The sequence below is a fragment of the Caloenas nicobarica genome, chromosome 4 (assembly GCF_036013445.1).
Source record: "Caloenas nicobarica isolate bCalNic1 chromosome 4, bCalNic1.hap1, whole genome shotgun sequence".
In the NCBI taxonomy this organism is placed as follows: domain Eukaryota; kingdom Metazoa; phylum Chordata; class Aves; order Columbiformes; family Columbidae; genus Caloenas; species Caloenas nicobarica.
This window is the reverse complement of record NC_088248.1, coordinates 60019961-60043990: the sequence shown is the minus strand read 5'-3', so window position 1 is coordinate 60043990 and position 24030 is coordinate 60019961. Positions and strand designations below refer to the sequence as shown.

General features: G+C 38.9%; 1 protein-coding gene across 5 annotated transcripts in view; it reads right to left on the bottom strand.

The window, feature by feature from the left end:
• CCDC149 (coiled-coil domain containing 149) overlaps positions 1 to 24030 on the bottom strand; it is a 52039-nt gene that overhangs the window by 13306 nt on the left and 14703 nt on the right. For 4 of the 5 annotated variants that reach the window (XM_065634043.1, XM_065634046.1, XM_065634044.1 and 1 more), the window contains exons 4-10: positions 18567 to 18674; positions 12964 to 13080; positions 11336 to 11508; positions 9796 to 9868; positions 8411 to 8495; positions 6955 to 7099; positions 664 to 740 (exon numbers count right to left, since the gene is read on the bottom strand). In XM_065634043.1, coding sequence (XP_065490115.1) covers positions 664 to 740; positions 6955 to 7099; positions 8411 to 8495; positions 9796 to 9868; positions 11336 to 11508; positions 12964 to 13080; positions 18567 to 18674 — 778 coding nt within the window. The remainder of the gene's footprint in view (positions 1 to 663; positions 741 to 6954; positions 7100 to 8410; positions 8496 to 9795; positions 9869 to 11335; positions 11509 to 12963; positions 13081 to 18566; positions 18675 to 24030) is intronic. The other variant, XM_065634045.1, reaches the window with a different exon arrangement.

Genomic DNA, 24030 nt, shown 5'->3' with positions numbered 1-24030 from the left:
ATACAGTGGTTAAAAATGACACAATTAGGTGTAATGGGAAGAAAAGAAGCAAAAAGTAAATGTAAATCGAATGTTGCACATTTTCCTAACAGCGAGGTCTATTAGGAAGCAGATTAATCTCCCATTACTTTAGTAATTCAAACCCAAATACAATACTTAAAATGCTACAGGGAATAAGTCTGTTATGGAGAGATGGACTAGAAAATTTAAGATAATTTACATTTCAAATTTCTCAGAGTTTATGATTCTACAGAAAAACATTAAAAATACAGCAATAAAATCCATGAAAGTTTCAAGAAGTACAAAATTAATAAATAAAATTTGTTGAAAAAATATCATGGCCAATCTTCTGTGTATCATAAATAATATAGTTCCTTTTTTTTTTTTTTTTGCCTGCAGACTATGGAGATAATTTCATTATTTCCAGTATTTGAAACTTTTCTTTTTTTTTTTCCAGTATACATATTTGACTTAGAGTTAAAATAGTCTAGTGATTTTTGTTTTCAACTTAACATTTATTAGAGGTTTCTCATTTTGCAAATGTACTGAACAGCACATTCACAAAATAATTGTCAGTAAAAAATTATAGCCAACCTTTTCTTAGATGCAAATATACCCTCAAAAACTAAATAATGCAAGCTGTTCCCTTGAATTTTTACTAACCTGGAAGACTCCACAAGCCAGCAATTTCCAAAGTTCTTAATTTCTTTTCTAGTTCTGCAACTCGATTACCTAGAATTCTTTGGAAAAAGAAACAAAAACGAAAGCCAGGGATAGTCAGCTGACGTGAGACTCCTTGTGATGCTAAGGTAGCCAAAGCACAATTGCACACATGACTACAGTCGATTTTTTAACTTGTCACTTAACTAGTGCAGTAAACCTGGACACAGTCATCTCTTTTCATTAATGGCAATGGACACCCTCCCTCCGAGTTAAAAAAAATTGAAATATAATTGTCTAATCCATCCCGTGGATTAAAAAAAAAAAGAAAAAAAGGTATAGGATGTAATGGACATTCAACCTTTGCCTTTTGGTAAAGACAAAGAATCCCAACTTGCAACATTTCTCTTTCCTTGCCAGCAAATGTCTCTTCCTGGTTACTTTTACTTTCTCTACAGCTAAAACCTGAAGGCAAAACACTTGCAGACAAAATATGGAAACCTCAAGACAACATCTAGATTGATTTTGAAGTCCTAAGAACAACATTGGCCTAGTCCTTTATTCACAGAAGTTTCTCTATCACTAAAATTGCTTAAAATAGCAAGAAGTATCTTTTCCACTACGCCTTTTCTTTCAGTGCTGAACTCTGTTCTCTGCTTTACTAAAAAGCTTCAAGCTCTTTAGCGCCTTTATCACCCACTCTTAGTTTTCACTGCATTCCTGGGTCATCACTTCTTTTGTATCCGATTCCTACACAAATACTATTTGCAGTTAGCCTTCCTGCAGGGTTTAACTTTTAGTCTTAATTCTCTCCCACGATCAAATGAGAGATTTCTATCTTGCAAAGAGAGCTCTTTTTCCCAATGAATTTCGGAATGTGTTTCTCTCACAAGCACAGCAAGTCTTCCAGAGTTAAAGTCTTTAAATAAATCCCAAACAATACTCAGAGCGAGAAACCTAGACGAGGCAGCAATTCTAAATGACAGCAGACAGAATGGACAGCAAGTTTTACTCATCAAATTACAGCAGGGGGGTAAGTCAGTTAAATGTGAAGCGGATGCTGAGAAGCAGCGTATCCCCCGCTCACCGGGCCGCTAACGCTGCGCCGCGCGCTTGCCCACAAGGGCTTTGTGCCGCAGACATGTGAGCACGCTGGGAACGTCACTACTGACGCGATGGCAGAATGTGGGAAGGACGTGAAGAACAGCAAACCCAGTAAATATCAAACGGTCTAGGAAAGTTGATTAAGAAGTATTTTTGAAATCTCTACTGTGAGGGCTCTGCAATGCCAAATGGAAGTCTGTAAGTATTTTGAAGATTACAAAAATATCAAGATGAGGGAATGTAAAAGAGAAGGAGAAAGCTTATAATACTTATCAAAGAAAGTACTGAGAAGTACGGGAGTGTGTATCGACTAAAAAGCAAACAGTCCATCACATTTACAAGCGGAAGAGAGAAGACATTTGGGAGCAGTTATGTTTATTTCCCCATTTAAATTCAATAATCAAATAGGTTACCAAGGTCATGATGGATCTATTACTGTCTTCTCCAATTACAATCAAAATTGTTCAAGTCTAGATTTTGCTTTCAGAATGCTTCCATCTGATATGAGACTCATCCTTAATAACTCTATTTTCATATCCCAGCGTATGGCCTGAGATGCAGCAGCCGTGCTGTGCGGTACAGAGCCCGGGGCGATGGAGAAGGGCACAGAGCGCCCCGCGGGCAGCTCTCCCTGGCGCACAGGGAGCCCGTTCCCATCTCCCTGGCCTGGCCCCGCAGCCCCCCTGGCTTGGAGGAGCCGCGAACAGAGAGAGATGATCCAAGACTTCTTCCATGTCATGTTACCTCAGCCAGGGAGCCAACAAAGCAAAGCTGATGTGGCTAATGACTGTCACCACAAATGGGTCACAAGTTTAGCACTTCTGCCAGGAAAAGAAAAAAAATCCTTATTATTTTCATAAGTAGTTCACCAGCAGTTCCAGGGCAGAAAAGGGGGGAAGATCCTGCCCTCCCTGTCGGCTAGCGGTATCACAGGAGGAAACTCAGCCCTCAGCATCAAGTTCAGTTACTGCTACTGCTCTTTTTATTCAGGCAACAATAGCAGAGTCATTCTTCTCCTTCTTCTCTTAAATTTTGTAATTCATTTATCAGCTGCACCACACTATTTCTAAAGGTTTTGGAGCAAATATGTCCTGATAATTCCCACTGGATCCTCAGAAGAAGTGCTGAGCTATTTTTTAACCTTTGTTGCAGTTTCTCACACAGAAGGATCATTCTGCAGCTCTGAACAATGGTTGGCAAAAAGGGACGACAACGCTTAACCCTGCTCCTTTCATTCAGGAAGAAAGCAGAATACATTCAGTGACGAGTATGATTCTAGTCTGCTCCAAACCACATTATCTGAAGACCGGTATGGGAGAAATGAACGCCATGTAAAACTGTGAGTTCTTATAGAAAAGTTTTTTTGAAAAATAAACATATAAGCAATCCTGAACACAGCATGGTTTATCCCATTCCTTCCGTCGCCCTATGACCTCCCGATAATTTGCCACCTCTGTATGTGCTGTGGGAAGACTGAGCTGTGGTGGCCTGTAACAGCAGGTATTTTTAAAGGTGCTGCATGGGCTGGTAGCATCAAATTCCCTAATCTATTTTTTTATCTCTAGCCATAATAGATCGGCTCCTTCCACTAAAAAAGAAGGATCATGTCATGGACAAAGGTGCCGATAGCTATTTCTGTTGTCCCCTGGTCATGTGTCTAATGCCACAAGGGAGTTAGTCTAAACCTCCCTTTTGCAGAAATCTGTTGTTCACGTAACAGCAGCGATGCTCCCACCTGAAGCTGCCTCCTGGCTCTCCCAGGCTTCCCAACATATGCGGCCACGATCTGAAGAGAGCTGTGCCGACGTGCAGCACCTGAGCTCCATTCACCTCACTTTCAATTCAGATCCTGCTACAGAAGACATGTACCCTAACACAGGCACAATCACCCAAATGTCTGTAAATAAGGTCTGTCACAGTCACATATCCACTTTATACATTACACAGAAACATTTACTCGGATACATACTGACACAATCCTTTTTGTAATTTTGGCCATGGTTGAGCTTGCCCAAGTTAGAAAAGTTAAAATTAGTGCAACATGTCTATGCAGCAGAGCAGCTTCTACACTAATCTGGCTTGCATGTGTGCTGGCAATTTCAGGAACAAATTGCACAAAAAAGAACATCTAATAAACAGTTTACAGCTGGCAGAAGAAAAAAAATATTTTTATCCACTTGCTAGGCAGGGTTAGGACTGTTTCATTTTGCATTTATGTAACTATTTAATCTCACAACACATTACTGCATACAGAATTCATTTACAACTGCCTTTTCAAATTAAGCTAATGTGCTTTTGAGGAGAAACAGGACGTTACTTAAACTTAGCAGCAGTAGCTACCAATCACCTGGGGAAAATGATCTGTTTTCTTCCCAAACAACTTATTTTTTTTCTTAAAAGTGGGGCTAAAAAAAATAAAGGCTGGATTTAGCCCACTCATTCGTAGGCATATAGTCTCACAGCTCCTTTTATCATATTTAGAAAAGTGGTAATAATAATAGTGTGTCTGTTGCAAGAGCAAGTGGCAACAGATGTTTTTAACAACAGTATAACAGCAGAAAGTCAATTTCAACCGCACATTCAAATTCTAATCTATATTAAAAAAACCCACTATCTTATTGTTTCAGTTAATCAGAAAGCAAATGTACCACTCTGCTATTGTAAGCTTACATAGCCATATCGCAACCTGCAAACAACAAAAGAAGTTTTGACTTTAGAGTAGGTTAACTGTTTGGAGGAAAATAAGTTCATATGGTCTGAAAAGTCTCATTTACTGATAAGAGAATCACTAATAGGTCAATCATCTATCAAATATCAAAAGCAGAACTTTTTCCCTGAATGAAACAGGCACCTCAAAATCTCACATTCTTTACCCAGTCAAATCTCACCTTCACCCAACAACCCAAAAGAGTAACTGTGTCCTCCAAACATGCTCTTTGCGCAGGGAAAGCTGGGCAAAGAGGACAGAGGGGTGAAGGAGAAGACTTCTTCTATCTGATTTATGTAAAACCTTCTGTCATTACAATTCTCTCTAGCCCCACACCCTTCTCAACTTCCTACTTTGAATGGAGAAATGTCTTCAACAAAAGAATGCATTTTCTGCTAGTACCAGTTTATGGATCTGTCTGTTTTACTTGTGCACTGACCTCACTCTCATCTCTAACCTTCTCCAACAGATGGGCAGTTTCTTCCCTATTTTCAGAGTCACCAATCTTTACTTGTAAATTTTCACATGGCAGTGCCCCCAACAACCAGCTAGTGCACCTCCAATAAATGATGTTTTTCCTGGATGTCCTACCTGTATTTCCCTTTTTCAATTAAACCCTTTTGTGTCTTAGGTATTTCTACTTGAAGTAGTTCCCATTCCTCCTAGCTCCTTAAAAGCTTCTTTAATCCAACTAAAGCCAGACATGACAAAAAGAATGAGCACACCACACAGGAGCAATGCTGAGGCTCTTCACTCAACTTGCCCAGGACTTGTCTTTATTTTTCCCCCCTGAAGCATGCTGAAACAAATGCCAACACTACAGCTCTGAGCACACTCCAGACCTTGGTCAACTCTCTCTAAGAATTGATCTTCTATTGGCCACAGAGTATTAGTTGGTGCACACATCCAGCCTCTACTACCCTGGCTATATGTGACCAGTTGGGCCTGCAGATAAAAGACTCGTATCTCCTTGAGAAGGTTTATCACAAGAAAACCCATACTCAGTAGTTGAAAGCAGAGACACTGGTATCAGAAAGTAAAGCCATCATCACAATGATACATTTGAGAGATGCAAGAAGCTGCATGTGATCAGATTGAGATACAAAATTAAGAAAGACTTTTGCCATAGTTATAGGGGAGTGTATGCAAACTAGAACATCAGGTAATGACAGTATGAAGATGTAAAAGGCAAACATTGGTTATACCTGGAATAACAAAAAAGTTATTCTCTGGATGTTTTCATTTGATGTTAGGTTAGCAATAAGGAGGGAGTAAGCAGGCATTGGCCTTTCGTTAGCACTGCTCAGTGTAAGAACTCCTCTTGCATTATCTGACACGCAGGCACAAACTGACTGAGCAGCCACCAGTTAGATCTGGGCTACATTTTCACCACTTTAGTCTCCCTTTAGCTGATCAGGCATTAGCTTTCTGAAGAGTATTAAGAGCGGCTATAAACTGCTCCTCCATTTCTCTTGCCACATCACTAAGAATTATGCAACAGTCTGCCTAGTATCAGAGTTATCAATTTTCAAAATGAATCATCTATTCTAGTGCAATACAGTTCTCTTCAGTACTACTACTCCTTTTCAAGAAAGATGTCTGCCTGTTTTTGGCATCTGGTCCTGATGTGCTTTTGAGAAGCCTGAATAACCTCTGATTACCAGTAGTGACTCAGTGTTAAAAAGAAAAAAAAGAAAGAAAAAAAAATACTGAGCAGAGAATCAGGGAACACTTCCTAGCCCTGATTTTCATACACTGTATAAGGAGAATAATAGCAGAATGCCAGAAGATGTGTCAAAAATGATTATATTCTGCCATGATAGAACCTGTGCGAGACAAAGAATTCTACTGATGAGTAGAACAGCTAAGAGTAAACAAATTCTCCTTGAAAGTTCAGTTCAGATTTAAAAAAAAAAAAAATCATATAGTAGCCCTCCAAATGTGTTTATCTCCTACAACTTTTGGCAAAGTAACTATAGGAGCAACAGCTATCATTTGTATGACAGGCTGCTAGACTGCGACAAATGTTACATTAAATCTTTTCAGATCCTTTCCTAGGTGCAATATTTACTATTCTCACCAGCATTCATTAGCAAATTCCTACAATAACAACCAATTACCACGTATCTTCTCCTCCAGTTCAAGGGCATCCTTCCTCCCAGCAGTTTTTCTTCAGCCCTCCCTACAGACCATCTGCTACAAGTGCCCCCTGTGTTATTATGGTTTGTCTTAAACCTGAGCAGCAAACCAATCCTTGCCTAGCAGAGGCAGACTGGTCTCTGTCAATCCCAGACTTTGCTTTGAAAATGCAATCTTTTTCTGAACACATACCTGATCTTAAAAACTAAAGGATTCAGCAGTTAAAAACGACAATAAATTTTCTGTGAAAATGGATCTTCCTTCCCATTTCCCAAACTCTCCCAAAACGATGACTTTTCCATACCTTGTTAAGTTCTATTTTACTTAGAAGTCATGCTACCTACTTGTTGGTTTGCCTTTGGTGTTGTAGGACCATGTTTTTTTCATGGATAGTTTCCAGCAATGCAGTGGCCAGTGATTTGAGGTCTGAAATGGACTGTGGTGTGGCCGGCAGGCTGCAGCCGTGATCCTCCGACAACAGCTCTTGGACTATAATGTTAAAAACACAAATGAGTTTTGGCTGCTTATGCACGGAGATGTGATACAAACATTTACTTAGCATTAAAGAACTATTCTCCTTACTTAAATGAATATTTTTTCCCTTCAATTAACAAACAAAGACAAAAGACCAGAAATATAACCTCTAGCTGGCATAATGACAGTGGCTTTCTAGGCTGATCATCATTCCACAGCACTTGCCAGAACAAGTATAGACAGACACATCTTACGTTAACTTAATTCTGCTTTTGGAAAATTATTTTTGTTCAGAAGGAAGCAACCTCATTCTTCTACAGGCCTACATATTGGTAAAAATTATTTATTTCTCTCCCACTTATATTGAAACATAAGCCTACAAAGAAGCTTTTATTTTACTTTAGAATTATTATATCTTCAGGTTATTTAAGACTAATGTGAAAACACACCCACCCACGAACTCTTCCTCTGCAGCTCAGAGCCCGCGCCTCCCAACCACATCAGGAAGTACACAAGTATCATTAACTTCTGTAACTAGAATCTGGCTCTGCCTCTTTTTATATATATATACACACACATATATATATATATACATATATACATATATATATATATTTACATGTATGTAAGTACATGTAGAAGAGGACAGAAGAGAAATCAAAACCAGAAAAGCACATTTCAACCTACCACGACAAATACTACTGATCTCATGTGCATGTGCAAATACACCAGCACCTAAACAGTAGGGTGCCAGGTATACTGTTCGGTACAGAGAATTTTCCATTCTCCCTTCTTTCCTAATCTTGATATTTTCTTTGAAGGGAAAAAAAAATATATACACATATATATATTACTCCATTTTACTACCCATGAAAAAACATGGAACAAAAGGATTTATTGCAAAACATCTGAATGTAAAAGCTTCCAATAACAGGAGCAGGAAACCTGAGTTAGGGACTCTCCTCCACCACCCAGTCTATTTTTCATTGGAATACGATTTGTGGTTGCCATTGTAGGCAGAACAAAGAGATGAATAAAGGAGTGATTTGTCAGGGTCAAAGTTGTGGAGGGGTTTAGAGATTAAAAAAAAAAGTGGTTGAAAACTGGAGATGGAGGGAATAAATGGCACAGGAGTAACAACAGGAGAAGCAGCACTCGAGGCAAATTTTATATTGTCAAGTCAACTGAGAAAAGAACAAAAATTAGTACATGATAATAAAGGGGAAAGAGATGAAAGATTTTGGTTTGGTTGGTGAGGAAAGGTTACTGAAATTAAGAGGTAAGATGGAAGGAATGCAATGAGATCATGCTGCTTTGCTGTAATACCTTGCTTTGCAGACAGGACTCCAGTCAGAGCACTGCTACTGGATCTACCGTGAGTCTTTGAATTTTTTCGTCTCTCTAGTGCATTCTAAGGAAATAAGAAGTATCTTATTTAGAAAAACAACAGCAAACAAATCCTTCCATTAAATGATCTGGAACTTTGGATTTTGGTCTCAGAATAACTCTGCAGGGCCTGGAGCTTACACCCATAGCAAGTCATGGGAGTGTGACTCTCCTGGAGAATTATTCTCCAGCCGAAAGAGTCTTTGCAATGTTACAAAGACTCATTCTGTCTCATTGCAATCTCTTTATTGTAGTCTCTTCCACCTACTTGACCCAATGCATTTTTAAGAATTGCCTGTTTTTTAATAATCTGCTCAGTGCCAGTGAAGATCCCGCAGTACCCTATAGAGAATATCGGTTGGGTACCAAATAGACTTTCCCCAGCATCTCTTTGGATAGCATTCAAAGGGAAAGCTCAAACTCCTCTATCAGAGTTTCTAGAAGCCCTTTTAGTAGCAAATACTGATTTTCAGGAATTAGCAGCAGAAAGATCCTGCTACAGAAGTCCAGTTCTTCCAAAACTAATACCGTTCAATGAAACCCACCAGATCACCACGATGCTCAGTTCTCACCGATAAACTAACTCACACTCTGAGGGACCCAAGTCATAAGTCTGAACAGACACTGAAATGAACTTGGTATTTTGAGGAGCTTTGCTCATGCACAAAAACGCAATTAGTGCTGTGGCTGCTTCATAGTGACCTAAATGGTTAAGAAGTGCAGCTTGCAGTCCTAAGACAACCCTTCTCACGCCCTGACAAGCAGCTCTCCCCTCCCACATAACAAAATCACTTGCAGAAGAAACCAGAGTGCTTGACTTCAGGGAAGAGCAAGAATATTTTACCCTCAGAATTCAGACCTGAATGTTTCGTGCAAAACAGCATGTATCTTAACCCAGGACTGGAATAACAATTAAGACTTAGCAATCACTAAGCCATGTGAAGAAACAGTGTGGCCGTTTGGGAAAAGGAAGACAAGACCTGCTTGTGACAGCAACACAGCTGCAGTCATTCACCACACAGTGCCTGACCTGCTACTTTGCACCTACCAGCAGGAGTAGGGTTCCTCCACAAAACTTAAAAAAGGTATTAAATTCATTTTTCAAAATACTCTTAATGGGTATCCCTTTGTACTACATCAGCTAAGAAAATTACAAGAAGACTGTGCATGTAATATGTATACATACTAGTATTGTCAGAATGTTAATGGTGGATTTTTCTTTGAAGACACGATTTTGCTCTTTAAATGCATTTGAACATGAGAATGAACAATTAGCTTCATGAACAACAAAGCACAGTTTAGATGGTACACTGAGAGGATCTTACCTTATATTTGGTAATATTAGACTTAAGAAGGTTGACTTCCTCTTGAAGTTGTTTTAATCTCTCTTGAAGATACCTGAAAAAGAAATGTAATCCATTACTTCATGTTACCTTCAAGTACTGCCTCAAGCACTCCTCTTTATTATTTGGCATGTCCTTTCTTTGAACTATTGAGAGTTCTTTTCCCTCTGCGGTTTTGTGAGGGATAAAATAACGAAATCTTACTGCTCTTGACCTCATAAAACTTTGAGTAGGGAAACAAAGTGCATGAGAGAAGGAGGCTGCTCTCCTGTTAGATTTGTCAAGCATGCTGCACGACCATTTTATATCGGTCCTTAGGTTTGGGGGCAGGGAAGCTAAAAGGATATATTTATGTCTAGAGGAAATGGACAGGAAGCATTTACTCGTGCCCTCTGTACTTGAAGGTCTGTGAGATGGATGCATGAAGATTTGTATATATGTCAACCCAAGACTCAACTACGCAGAACTTTCAGATTGCAATATCCATCACTTACATGGCACTTCTCATTAGCAATCACAAAGTAGAAAATTTAACAGTATAGTTGAAAAATGGTATACAGTTAACTGAAACAGTACATTTCTTCCTAACAGAGCTTATGCACTTGGATTAGATGGCTATTTCCACATAGGAAAATATATTTTTCATGCATAAAGGCTTTATAAAATATTCTCTTTCATGTAGTGCAACTGCAGCTGTATTAGAGTTTGTGACAATTTAACTATTTTAGAGAAAAAAAACCCAAACATATCACTCTCAGGGGAGCAGAGGGCTTAAATTAATACCGAACTCTACAGGCCACACAAAACAGAAAAAAAAATGGAGTTGCTGGGAGGAAGTAATGCCTTTGCTATTACACTTTGCTACCTGAAGCATAAGTCTCTGTAAATGGAAAGTGTCTTACGAGATCTATTTCACTTTAAGGTAATTGTTGACATTAAGGGAAGTACCTGCTATGGCTCTGGCAGTGACTCCTCTGTCGTCCTTAGCAGAGACCATAAAACAAATTCTTTTCCCAAGGAAGTGGCAAGAATATCTACATGGGTGATTTCACCAGCAACTTTCGTTGGCAAATCACTCCATGTTGACAGCCTCTCCCTGTGGTGAGAATTATGTCTGAAACTGTTAGCTCAGGGTACTCAAAGTCCCTGTTTCCAGTCCAAGATCAGCCCATTACAACTCATTGAGTTTCTCAAGACACCGAGTTTCAATAGTCTTGCTTTTGGTGCCATGCAGTGATGGGAATAAAAGGTCTGCATTTTTCTTCCTTTTCCTTGTTTAGCTCTATTTGGGAATATCACTGACATCTCTGTAGCCAAATAAAACACCGGTAATTTCCTGCAGCCTTTCTCAATACTATTTGATGGTTAGCTACAGTACCAGACAAAACAAATTGCCAACATCTCTTGACTTTTATTCTTGGATATGTTTTCTTTAAAGTTTTGTTGTGACTGACTTCCTGATGCTCCTGCTAAAGCAATGCACTGCTTGTTCTAGGGAAACAGTAGTTTGCAATGCGCTCACCTGTTCTCCATACACAGAGCATCTATGTCAATGATACGGTTCTCATGCCCTCCTAAGACATGATTAAGTTCTTGGTTTAGTCTGTCAGACTTATCTTGGTAAAAAGAGCGTTCCTCTTTCACATCCTGTAACTCATCCAGTGCAGCCTGAAGATCATGTCTCAGAGTCTCGATCTGAGAAGAAGGAAGAGCTGTATGAATATTTTAAGTTTAAACAAAAGATCACATAGCTGAAAACAGCAACAAGCACTGAAAAGGTGTGATTTTGGACAGTCAAAAGTCTTTCCAAAGCTAATAACCCCCAGTACTTTTACTCTATTTTGGTATTATTTCATTAATGTGAAGATAATTAACATTAGCAGTAAGACTGGTTTTACAAAATTTCTAGAAAACAACTAAAATGTAACTGCAAAATAAACCTTAATCCATACTATAATTCTGTTACAAACATATTAAGCTGGTTTTAGCACATAATTTCTAGGACTCCAGGAATGAACTCAACTGAATAAGAATTTGGCAAATTCAGAGGATAAAGAAAAAGTCTGTAAGGTGGAAATTATACTAATCATGGGACTTTCAGCAATGAAGTTCCACAGAACAGGAAGAAGAACTGAGAAAAGTACAACATAAAGCGGTTGACAGGGTGAGCTTTGCTATTAAGGAAAAAGGTGAAGGAGTCCAGTATGAAAGATACTTAAGGAGTAAGAGCTTCAAACTTTCAAGGAGAGGAAACGGAGAGTGTGAGAAAAGTGTGCACCGAGTGGAGAAGTCTCCCCTGGCACCTCAGAAAACACTGACAAGCCAGGAAGGACAACAGAAGACCATGTGAAAAGAGGCCAGGTGATGAACATAGTGCGAGCCTGGAAACAGAGAGAGCAAAGAGGATCGCATTGGAAGAAGACCAAGTGCAGTCAGCAGTCCTTCTAGTGAGCTAAAGCAGCGCTGCACTTGAGTGAAGACTGGAAACCAAGAAATACCCACCTCTTCCTGCACCACAGAACGGCTCATTCAGGGGGGAACTGACATTGGTAGGAATGAGTGCGGGAACAACTAAGAACACAACCCCCCAAAATTGTCCAGAAAGCTGTGTATCGGTGTTAGGGTAAGAGTCTGATAAATTAGATGCTGTGTGGTACACAGTATTAGTACAGACTTGAAGTAGGGGAAAGAGGTCTGATGCAAGAATTTTTCAAAAAAGGGGAAGAAATACCTAAGAGGCAGGAGGAAGAGGAGACTAACAACACTCCTACAGAAAAATCCATTCTGAGAATATCTTTAGAAGATGCATCAGCCACCACATATTATGATGAATACTTGTAACAGCTTGTAACAAAGGAGCCTCTTTCATTGAAAATATTCAACTGTCACAAGTTGTTGCTGCACATTATAAAAAGAGGAGAATCAATAATCTAGAGAAGGAATTAATGAGATTAGGAAACTCACTCTAACCAGGTATGCATGTTTAAGTGAGTGCTCAGTAAGAACTATTTCAGTAAAAATCCCAATACCTTCACTGCTATTTGCAATGTTAATCAGGTACCAGCCCTCCAAACACAACAGAAGCAGTCATTTGCTTGCTACTGCACTAGCTCTCTAAAACATGACAGTATATGCCCATTTAATTATTACTTGTTCTCGAGCCTTCTCCAGCTGTTGAACAAGGTCCTCCCGTTCATGTGCTGCAAAGTGACGAGCCCCAACTTCATCATCTCCAAGTCTTTGCTTTGCTATTGTCATTCGAAGGAGCTGTGATAACAAAACCAGATTCAGTAAGCAAGAGAAGCCAGGCTGTAGCATCAGAGTACATCTCTATTAGAAACAGTAAAGCTGTCACAGATTTCATCTCTTGGCGGTCAAACAGCTGGTATTATCTAAACCAGAGGGAATTTTCTGAGCTGAGGGCTCAATCCTGTTCTCAGTGAAAAATTCTGGTCTAACACTCAAAGCATCAACAGGAGCTGAATTAGACGTTGCAACAACAGTCACCAGAGGATAACAAATGATGAAAGACCAAGTAAACACAGACACATGGTCAATGTTTTTTAGGAGTGACAGGAACTAATTCTAGTCAGACTAAATCTAGGGAATTCTCAGAAAGCCATTTTCATACGTAAATCTTAAAATTCTCCGCAGCAGAGAACTCTTCCAAGTTAAGAATAAAAGGGCATGAAGTGACTTGCTCAGCTTCGTTTTAGTGGTACCACTTAAAATCCCACTGCACTACATCAGTGCAGAATTTGCATTAAAAGCTGCTAATACATTTGCTTGTACATTATTTTTTTCATCAATTTACAAAAGTTAATTCATGTTAAAAACAAAACAATGGGCCAACAACAAATAGACTTGGCCAAAACACTCAAACAGCTAATGAATTCAGGAGCTTTGTGACTGCTGAAAACAATCTGACTCGAATCAATACACAGATATATTCAATATCCAAAGAAAAAGCAACTACCTTTCAAGAATCATGGAGCATTAAAATAATAGTCTACAAGGCATTCAGCATTTACAGTTGCTTACACTGAGTACAACTAGGCAAAAGTGTTGCCTCCCCATGGACTCATTTGTAGGAGCTCCACAGAGACTAGAGAAACCCAGCACAATAACCAGCCTGACTTTCCCTGTATCTTTGACTGCACCAATGAATTAATGTACATCATTATATTGCAGAGTTAGGGAAAAAAAAAAAAAAAAAAAAAAATCAATCTTCTGAAGTAGAAGATTGTACATTAAAATCTATCTTTGGTATTTATGGGATGCCAGTCACCATAGCTGCAATGTGCCAATTAAAATCCTGCTGATGCAAGACCAAATACCAAAATCATCCTGCCCACTTTATTTCAGCTCCAGTTCAGTGTAAGTCACTGAAGCCAGTACGACCTGTTCTGATAAGCAGTGTGCTTGTTCGGGGGAAGCTGTGCCCTCAAAAGTAACTGGTTTTGGCAAACTACACTTCTCTATTCCCACAGGGAAAGTACAAATCATTGCACAGTTGGTAAGGCTGAACAGATCCTAGGAGATATAATTCCTACTAATTTCTTTATCCAAACAAATAAGTAAAAAAGGCAACTAGCAAATCCCAGAATGGTTTCATAGCTACAGGACTGGGTTTTTTTTAAATGCTAAAAGGCTGATGAACAAAAGGCATGGTAACACGATTTAATTCAGTTAGATTAATGTAATTTCTAGAATCTCTCACTAGTGAGAAAGGCAGTAAGAAACAAATGGAATTACATTTTGAGGACTCAATCTTGTTCAGAAAAACTGGAAATGGGAAGGGGAATGACACTTTACCAATGCCTCCAACGCCTGCAGCAGGGCAAAACTTGTGCATAACCCTGGGCACCAGGCTGGGAACCGGACCAGAGCAGTGACTCACGCACTATGACCAACTCTCCTCCAGCCCGGGAGGCGGGGAGGCATAAGATGCAATTCTAACTGCAAATAATTATTACTTGCAAGGTCAAACAGTCTGCCAATAAAAGGAGAGCTCTTTATTTACTACTAATTTTGAGGGGAAAAAAAAAAAACGTATGAAGTCTTATGAAAAGAATGCTTCCAAAATCCAGATTCAGCCAGTAAAAGTAGCATTATAAACATACATAAAATAAAGTAAAACACCAATCCATAAAAACAACAGAATGCTTCCTCCAGACAGTTGGCCAATCCGAGAGTTGACAGGGCAGAACAGGCCAAGTCCTTTAATTCTGCATTGCCAACGTCTCATGAGGCAGCACCACCTGCTATAAAATTCTTCCCTGAAAATGCTGTGACCCAAAGAGACACTAAGTGTTATGCCAGACGGTTAAGGGTTTATTTCATATATTAGTGCTTTGTTATAAACTTTATACACCTGCCCTCTGGCTGCTGTATTTTTAATTCTGTCATTCAGAAATCCCTGAGGAAAGGAATGCTCAACTTCATTTTGCAGCTAGAGGTTAACGCTACTCCTCAGGATTCTGTGAACAGCATCCACAGCAGAGTGGATTTATTATAAGTTAATGGCACTTTACCAGAGATAGCTCCCGTTTGTCAAAAATTCATAGATTGTTAACCAAAACAATCCAGTGCTGCAAGCCACTAGTCTTTATTATTTTAATATCACAGCTTTTTCGTCATCAGTGTTAGCTAAACTAATTATTCATAAGGGAGCAACTCTGAGCAGCCCCACAATGCTCCAAACAGGCTTCACCGCAATAGCTGCTGCGCAGGCTGTGATCGCTGCCGTGCAGGCGAGGAGTCCACAGGCAACGCCTGCACCAAAGCTGTGCATTCCTGCCTTTTGATAAAACATGCAGAAGAAAAAGGGATACAGGGACAACCAGTAAATTCTTCACGGAAGGCAGACACCACCATGTTTAGCCACAGCCACTGACAGCAATTGTCTTCACCATGCTGTCTACAAAATCTTAAAAAGTGGACCAGAACTATGTGGATCTGCTGCATCAGTGATTGTCTGCTTTACAACAGCGAACTGTCAGTAATACCACAGCCATTGTTTTCCATGCATCTTCCTCTCGCTTAACGCTGCCCTCCACAGCTCACAAAACCATTTCTTCGCGTGGGTAGGAATTCGAGTGAAGGCAACTGAGTCATCTAGTCTTCCAGATGCCTCCAGTTTCTCTTATGTTCTCCATTTTCACCCTTTTACAAGAGAGAATTAGATCTCCTACCTATCCTCTCCTAAGTTTCAGTAATTGTTCTCCAAGCATTGCAGCCAGAACGTTAGGAAGGAAAAAGATTTACAAATAACTATCATAAACATAGAATAGTTTTCATGTGTCAGAGCTGATAAGAGATTGTGATCAATCATAAAAATAAATAGTCTTATATATCTGTTGCTGGAGCGCTGCAGTCTATTGCAGTATTTCTCAAACTATAGCAACAAATCCTTCCAGAGGCTGCCTGAAGAAGTTTTATTTTTCTGTGCCAACAGAATTCTAGCTGAAAATAAAGGAAAAAAATAGTCCTGTTAAACCAAATGCAAGTAATTTGTTATTACCTAACTGATGACGGACTTAATATGATTTCAACAACAAGTAAAATGTCGCCAGTTTAAGGTCTTCTTGCTAATCCAAGTGACTCTATCCTACTAGTAACAAACATTACAGCGGAGAAAAACAAGTCAAGCTATCAAAACATTTCTTTATCAATAGAGCTAATGTGTGATATTTAAAGAGCTTTTTTTTCTTTTTTAGTCCTACAAAGCTCTTGCCACTCAGTAACAAAGCCTGCATGAGTCACCCCTGCTCAGACACAGGCAGAATTGTTCATCCATAAGCAGCTTCACTTGCTGCAAAAGCAGCTGTTTGTTTCTCTTGCCAGAAGTAAGGTTGACGTAGACCAGCTGGGCAGGATGCCCTCCCTCGTTTTGGAGAAAGCAGAGAGAAGAATGCAAAGGAAAAATGTAAGAAAAAGCAAATTGTTATAGTTCTTCATTTTTGTATATACCATGCATTATTTGGACTTCAGCGCCTGAAGTAACCCAGCTGCCAGGACAGGAGAACTGACGAGCAGAACAGAACGGCTTCAGGAACAAGCCTAGAATTTTATCACTAAAGCGAGGAGGGAGCAAAATCTGACACAGGAGGAGAGCGTTAAATCCCTCAGAGAGATGGAAATGCTTTTTTAGGCACTTCAAAAAACAGCAACCTGACTCTAAAATAAGCTCTATTTCTCATTTACCAGGAAAGTGAAGAATGTGTTCCAAAAAAGAAAATCCTACTCTAAATTAATCCCTGTCTGATGCAGTTCTTTCCTCCCCCTCTTTATTTAGCGATGCACTATTTTGCACCTTTTGGAGAAGGGCACTGAATAACCCTTTTTGGATTTTTCCATTCCTTATGAGAGTCATGAATTCAAATTCATGCCGAGAATACAGATGTCACAAAGACAACCAGCTGATATTAAGTTAATCCGCAAGGATAAGTCTAAACAAAGCCAGTTCAAGCACAAAATACACGGCTCTGTGTTACCAAGATCATATTGTCATAAGGAATTAGAAGAGGTACATAACCTTGATATTTAAATATGTCGTAGTTGTACTACCCTCTGTGTTGTTTGTACTAACAAACCCTTGTTATCTCTTCAGGACTTGCTTGGAAAAGGCTGTATGGCATAATATCGGTACTGGAGAACTGCAAGGTACTGCTTTCCACACTGTAACATAATTCAAACTATAATATGCAAACGAAAATAAATACTGGAGAAGCTGGTCTTTGGAGACTTGAGCAAGTTACACTGAATGCTATGCATGCTACAAATTCAGGTCTCACTTGACCCTTTCCCAGCTCCCTGTATGTCTTCGAGAAAATCCTTTGTGATAAACAATGAATAAAACTGCATTGTCACAATATACTTACGTTTAAAATAAAACAGATAGAAAGAAAAAAGCATGTGAATAATTAAAAGCCACATAATTTTTATTCACATTTTCAAATCCCATAACTTTAAAACCATAGTTGAAGGAGGTAAGTTCTCATTCGTTATTTGTTTCATTTTTTACTTCGTTAACCACCTTGACTCTTAAATTCAACTTCTCGCTAGTTTGATCTCTGAATGTACTTTTGCATGCAGCTCCAGCTGTGAATGTTACACACATTTGGCTTGAGTTTAAATATTTCAATTAACAGAGACAACAGGAGTTTGATTAATACCAAATGGCAGATTTTGAGCAATGTTGCATATAACTTGCTAAATTTAGCAATAAAATAAATGGGGTTATGTAAGTGTAATAGGATGAGAGCTGATACAAAGCTCACTATATATATTTGTGATCACCTGCTCCATATTTTTGAAGGGAAAATTATGCCTCCCCTGGTTTTAACACCTACTAAAATTTTTGCATTTGCATTGCAAAAAAAAATTGAAAATTATCCCATGATGAAAAAGAAACGCTTATCTGTACTTATTTGTAAGAGGAAATACCGCTAATAAAATACATGGAAGAAAGGAATAAAGGCTGAGATCATTAAAGCAAGACTAGGTGCAAAATACATAGTTAAGGACAACAGAGCAAAAGCAGTATAAAAAAAAAATATATGATTAGCTGCACTTACTGGTTTCCTATACAAGCTTCTTTCATTCTTCTATTTTAAGCATTTTTTTGTAATCCAAATATTTTAGAAGTTCTGCAACCTATTGTTTTATTTGCTTTCCTAAGAAATAAATGCAAAACTCCAGCCCAGTTTCCACATTCCATGCCATTTACTGATAATAAAGGTTTGTAATACCTTATTGTCCCCTTGTACTTCTCCCAGTCTCTGCTGAAGCTCTCTAATCTCTTCTCCAAGATGTTTATTTCGATCTTGAGCCTCACTCAGTAGCTGAGCAAGATTTGCCTAGAAAAGGAACAAATAGCAATCAAAAGTTAGTGCCTATGGAGAGACGTGTAAGTGGTGATTGAAAAGAAACTGTAGACTTACTCCTTATCTGCCAGCAACCTTTATTTATGTTGTTGGCACCCAGACTTAATGCTTCATTACAGAGACAATAACAAAAATCACCAGGGTTCCTTTACCTTTACATACAGCACGTGTGCATACGCACTCCCAGAACAGCACACAAACCACAAAAAAACCAAAGTGAAAACATCCACGCTAGTTCTGATATCTTGGCCCCTGTGAAGAGCAAGATGCAGAGTACTTTGACAATATTTATACAAAGTTGCCAAAATAATAGTTTTAAACTTGTATGTAATTAGATAAAAGGCAGAGCTGAGAAATAATTATGATATAATTATATTCTCTAATAGTGTTTAGAGTAGATTCCTAGCCAATAAAGAGGACACCAGCCAGAGTCCCTGTCCCTGGATGGGGCTGTACCATGGATACCTAGTAGCACAAAATTTCAAACACGACCTGACTTAAGTTGTTAGCTAGTGGGTATACTTCTAGAAAATGAGAAGTGAAAGCCAGAGATTAAAAACCAACACACACACCATCCCCCCAAATAATTCAGGTCAAAAACTATCATTTACATTAACCTACTAAGTTATCAGGGCAAGCAGTCTGGTCTATGATTCTATAATTAAATTCCATCAGCTTGATCACTAATCAAAAAATAATGCAATTTCTTCCTTTCTTATCTATGATATCTGAAAATAATCAAGTACCACAGATAAATTTATTCTATTTTTTCCCCTAACAAACTGTCACGAATACACAAACGCTGACCCAGCTCAGGAAAAGCCAAACCAACAACACGTCTTCTGAGAGACTTATAATCACAGTGGCTAACATGCAGCCTTTCAAGACATTGCCTGTGGACAGCTAGGGGTGTCTCTCACTGCCAGAAATCTGAAGAAAATAAAAAGAAACGGAAAAAGGTATTTCAGGTCTTCTAAACATGCCCTGGTACAGCCCCACAAGTCAATATTTCTAAGCTGCCCTTACACGCACCCTCTGGGTTTGAGGCCAACACACCAACTGCTACATCCTACCCCATGAACAACAAGCCCAATTCACTGCTACAGCTTCTGCAGTTCTGGTGCTCTGAGGTCAGAGATTCTGAAGAAAGTAATGTAAGTTTCCCGAAGTTTTGGAAGAAAATATAGCATTTTTTTAAACTACTGATATACCTGAAGACTGCATATATATATTATTTGGGAAAAGAGTGTAATAGCAAAAAAAAAAAAAAACAACGTAAAGAGCCAATTGCAGGGCCAAAATTAAGCTACATCTATTTTTATTTTGAAAATGGCAACCGTTCAAGAAATGCAGAAGGTTCCTCAAGTATGCATTGGTAGAATGTTTTAGGTTGTTTTTTTTTTTCTACACATTAAACACGTGTAATAGTCATCTATATACTGATTGAATCAAGGAGCTTCAGAACACACTCAGTCAATGGTTCTGAGAGGTACTTCTTAAGGGCTGTTTAAAAGAAAGAAAACAAAGAGCCCATGCTTGCAGAAAATTGTATTTAAACTGAAGTACCTGTGGCTAGTGCTCAGATGGCTTTTTTTTTAAGAAAGCTGACTTTCAACAAAGCCCATCCAACCACCAGACTGTGTTAGTTAAAAGGAACATGATTTGCACAAACCTCTCTGAAACGCTTCTATTTATAAAGTCCCTTTTTATGATGGATTTGAACAACTCCTAACACTGGAATAGCACATGTAATTTCCACACCTGGGAAGAACTCGATCTTACTAATTAGTGTTTACAGCCACAAAACCAGGACTCTAGCAGTCTGTAGTCAAAACTCAGCTCCCAGCAACTGCAGGAAAGGCATTATGATCCCTATACTAAATCTTCCTGCTCAGATTTATTTCCTTTAAAACCATTTCTCTGGGATTGCAATTCTATGCTGAATTTTATTTGTCAGTCATATAAATGACTTAATGTGACAAAAAACTTTATACTCGAGACGGTGATTTTGGAAGAAACTTTAAACAAAGATTTTAGACACCAAAATAAAACAGCCTCATTTAAGCATGCTAAGAGCATTACAATGAGCTAAGTATAGACTTGCTCCTTAATGCAAAGCTTCTATTATACTTCTGTTAAACTAAAACAACCAAGCTATGTCACAGAAGCAGTCTCCAGCAATTATTCATTTCCCTGGCTTAGAGGTTCCATACAACTATAATTTAAATTGTTCCCAGCTCTAAAGGTTTTGGCAAGACCTCATTAAAGCTCTCGGTTAAATGTGGACAGGAGGAGAAATATTTGACTTTCAAAAGTGCTCTACTGGGCTTAAAGAGAGCCAGCCAAGATGATACGTAGAACAACACCTGGACTTGGTACCATTTCTTTGGCATATGTAAGAAAACATACCATATGGTTGAAAGATGATAAAACTAACAATGGAGGTCTGGCTTCGTGAACCTGTAAGCATGTATTTTTTGAAGAAAGAGGAGAAATGCGATTCATTTTTCCACCTGGCAACTTCATTTCAATATTCATAGAACAAACACAGAATTCACTTAGAAATTTAAGACAAGTTACTTCAGCAGACAATAACGCCCATACAATTTACCTGTGCAACACAGAACAGCTCCCCGAAAGTTGGCCAAATTCAGCTTCCCTAGACTCAATTTCTTCAACAGTTTCTTTTGACTCCAGGTAAAGCCTTAAAAAGGCTCCTGTAACTGCCAGAGACTTCACTTCCTTTGCTCAGACTATTCAGTGCTGACTCCAAACTACCGATGAAGACAGACGTCTGAGCCCTGGGTAAAGGGAGGGAACGACACCGAGGTCTGTCCCTTTCTGCGGCCTTGTCGTGCCTCTGCAACAAGCCCCAGCAGCAGAAACTGTACCTCCTACCCTCTCTCAATGCAACCAGTTGTAATACTAAATAACAGAGCGTGCTTCATTCAAGCCTCTAATTGACTGTGTGGTATGAAGCAATCTTTCTGGAGCTCTGTCCACCTCTGGTGACATTCAGTTTCCAGTAGGTATTCTTGAGGCTCTGCAGCACAAGAAGCTCCTTGTTTTATGTCCCTCTGGCATGAGGAAGTGTCCGTGTACAATGTGAGCACAGTCCAAACCCCCAGGAGACATGAGAAAGTGTCTCCACACTCCTTTTTCCTCTGACGAAAAGCAAGAGCAACTATTTACAATGATCCCACCAGAAGATAGGATGAAAGGTGAAAAAGATTGATGTGAGAGCACCAAATGGGAAGTGCCTACTGTTATTACATAGGGGAAAAAAAGCACCACAAATCCAAACAGACCAGAGTGTGAAAGATTCAATGGGGTGGGACCACAGACCTCACCCTTTTCCACTTAGGCTTTGCTAAAATTTGCAAGAATGTTTTTGGGATAGAAGGTGGAAGAGAGCCTTACTTTTAGCTACAGATGAGCAACTGAAACTACTGACAAAAATACCTATAAATATTGATTAACATAAGCCAGTGAATACCTGTCAGACAGTGACAGATCTTTGCTCACCACTGACCAATGACCCAAGAAGGGAAAAAAAACCATTAAAAACCCCAACAAAACAGTAACTCCAAATAGTCATCCCTGCCATTATGCACATTTGAATTTGTCTCCTGTAACAATTTTGCAAAACTAGCCACACATCCACACAGTGTTATTTTTCTTCACACCACTTTAAAAATGATGGATAGTAACACAGTCTTTAATATAGCTCTCAATTCTGTTGCACATAAATCTTATCTGACACACACACAAGAAGTATTTAAAAGAAGGTCTTTCTGCCTTTAGATACTACCTGAAAAAGTAATTTGGCAAGGGGGAAGATGGAGAAACTTCCAGCGCACTTTTACAGTTTAAAAATATTTTTAAATACAAAGAAGCATTTCTATACTGCAGTTTACAGTCTTTTGTGTTTCTTTCAGCCACACCTTTAAACAAAGAAGAACACTGAATTATAGGGCTGACAGAAAGAAAAGTTTGATGAAACATTAAGCACACTTGATGGGTGTGACTGATGGCAAATTCAATTGCGGTTTCTCCTTCAATGCACTCACATGATTGCAAAGGCTGAATTAATACAGAAAAACCTGCTTTGCTTACCAACTACCACTGTTCACTCTGAGGTAGAACTGATGATCTACCCCTAGCATTAGCTTCGTTACAATAAAAAGCAAAAATTATTGTACTTTTCTCTTTCATTTGAAAAAACAGGTAGAGAAGACTCCTGAAATTATAGGTCCTGGGCATACTAAACAAAATACACTTAATACGGGTCATATTTCCCTGCAGAAAAACAACAGCAAAAATCAAAGCCTTGCCAAGTAGTCACTTGACATGAAACAGGAGAAGAAAATTCTTTCCCTTTCCGAGTACATGCTGCTCTGAGAAGCCGGCAGGAATCCCACCACAGAAGGACACCATTCAAGACACTCAGCAATCAGAATTTTATAGAGCTGATTAATAGAAGCAAAAAGCCATTTTAGCAGTACACATAGAAAATTAATACTTTTTCCCTCCTTTTCAACCAGTCTTCTACGTATTAGCTTAGTGTAGTGTTGTACCAAACACCACCCAGACAGATCTAGAGCACTTGCCAAAGGCTGACAAACAAAACAGGGTCAGCATCAACTACAGACTCCTTTAGGTAGCCAGTTTTTGCAAAGCAACTTGTTCGCATACATTGTAAGTGGCAACTGAGATTGTCAGTATGAGCTACTAGTTATCATGAGAAGTTACGTGGTAGAAATTTCTTCACTGTGAAGGTTCAATAAGGTACTTCAGTCCCTCCATACTTCATATAGGCTTCAAGCTTTTGTTGACAATAGATGAACATAGTCAAACTATTAACTTGTACTTACACGAAGACTACTATACTAGGATAGAAGAAAAGATTGTTTCATTGCCTTGTTTTAGCAGAAATATTTTAGCTGCTTTGAGATCTTAAGGACAACTTAAGCTTTGAGATAATGCACAAAAGGAATTAAAATCCCTTACACATTTTGAGTGTTACGACTAATCAACAGAATATTTATCAGGAATATTCAAGTGCAGGGGTGTGGAAAAGTCTCTCTCATTCCATCAAGACAAGACACAGCAACCAGAAGAAAGGACGTTGTACACATCAGGTCTGAACAGTGCTCCAAATTTTAAAGAAGGACTACCACATTTATTAGAATCAACATTCCATCTCTGCTAGCCTCAAGTTTACTGCAGAATCTACCTGTTGAAGAAACAACAGTGTCAGTTCACAAAACCCGACTCCTAGCGTGGCTAGGAAGTTCTAACTTTTGCATACTGTCACCTGCTCCTACCA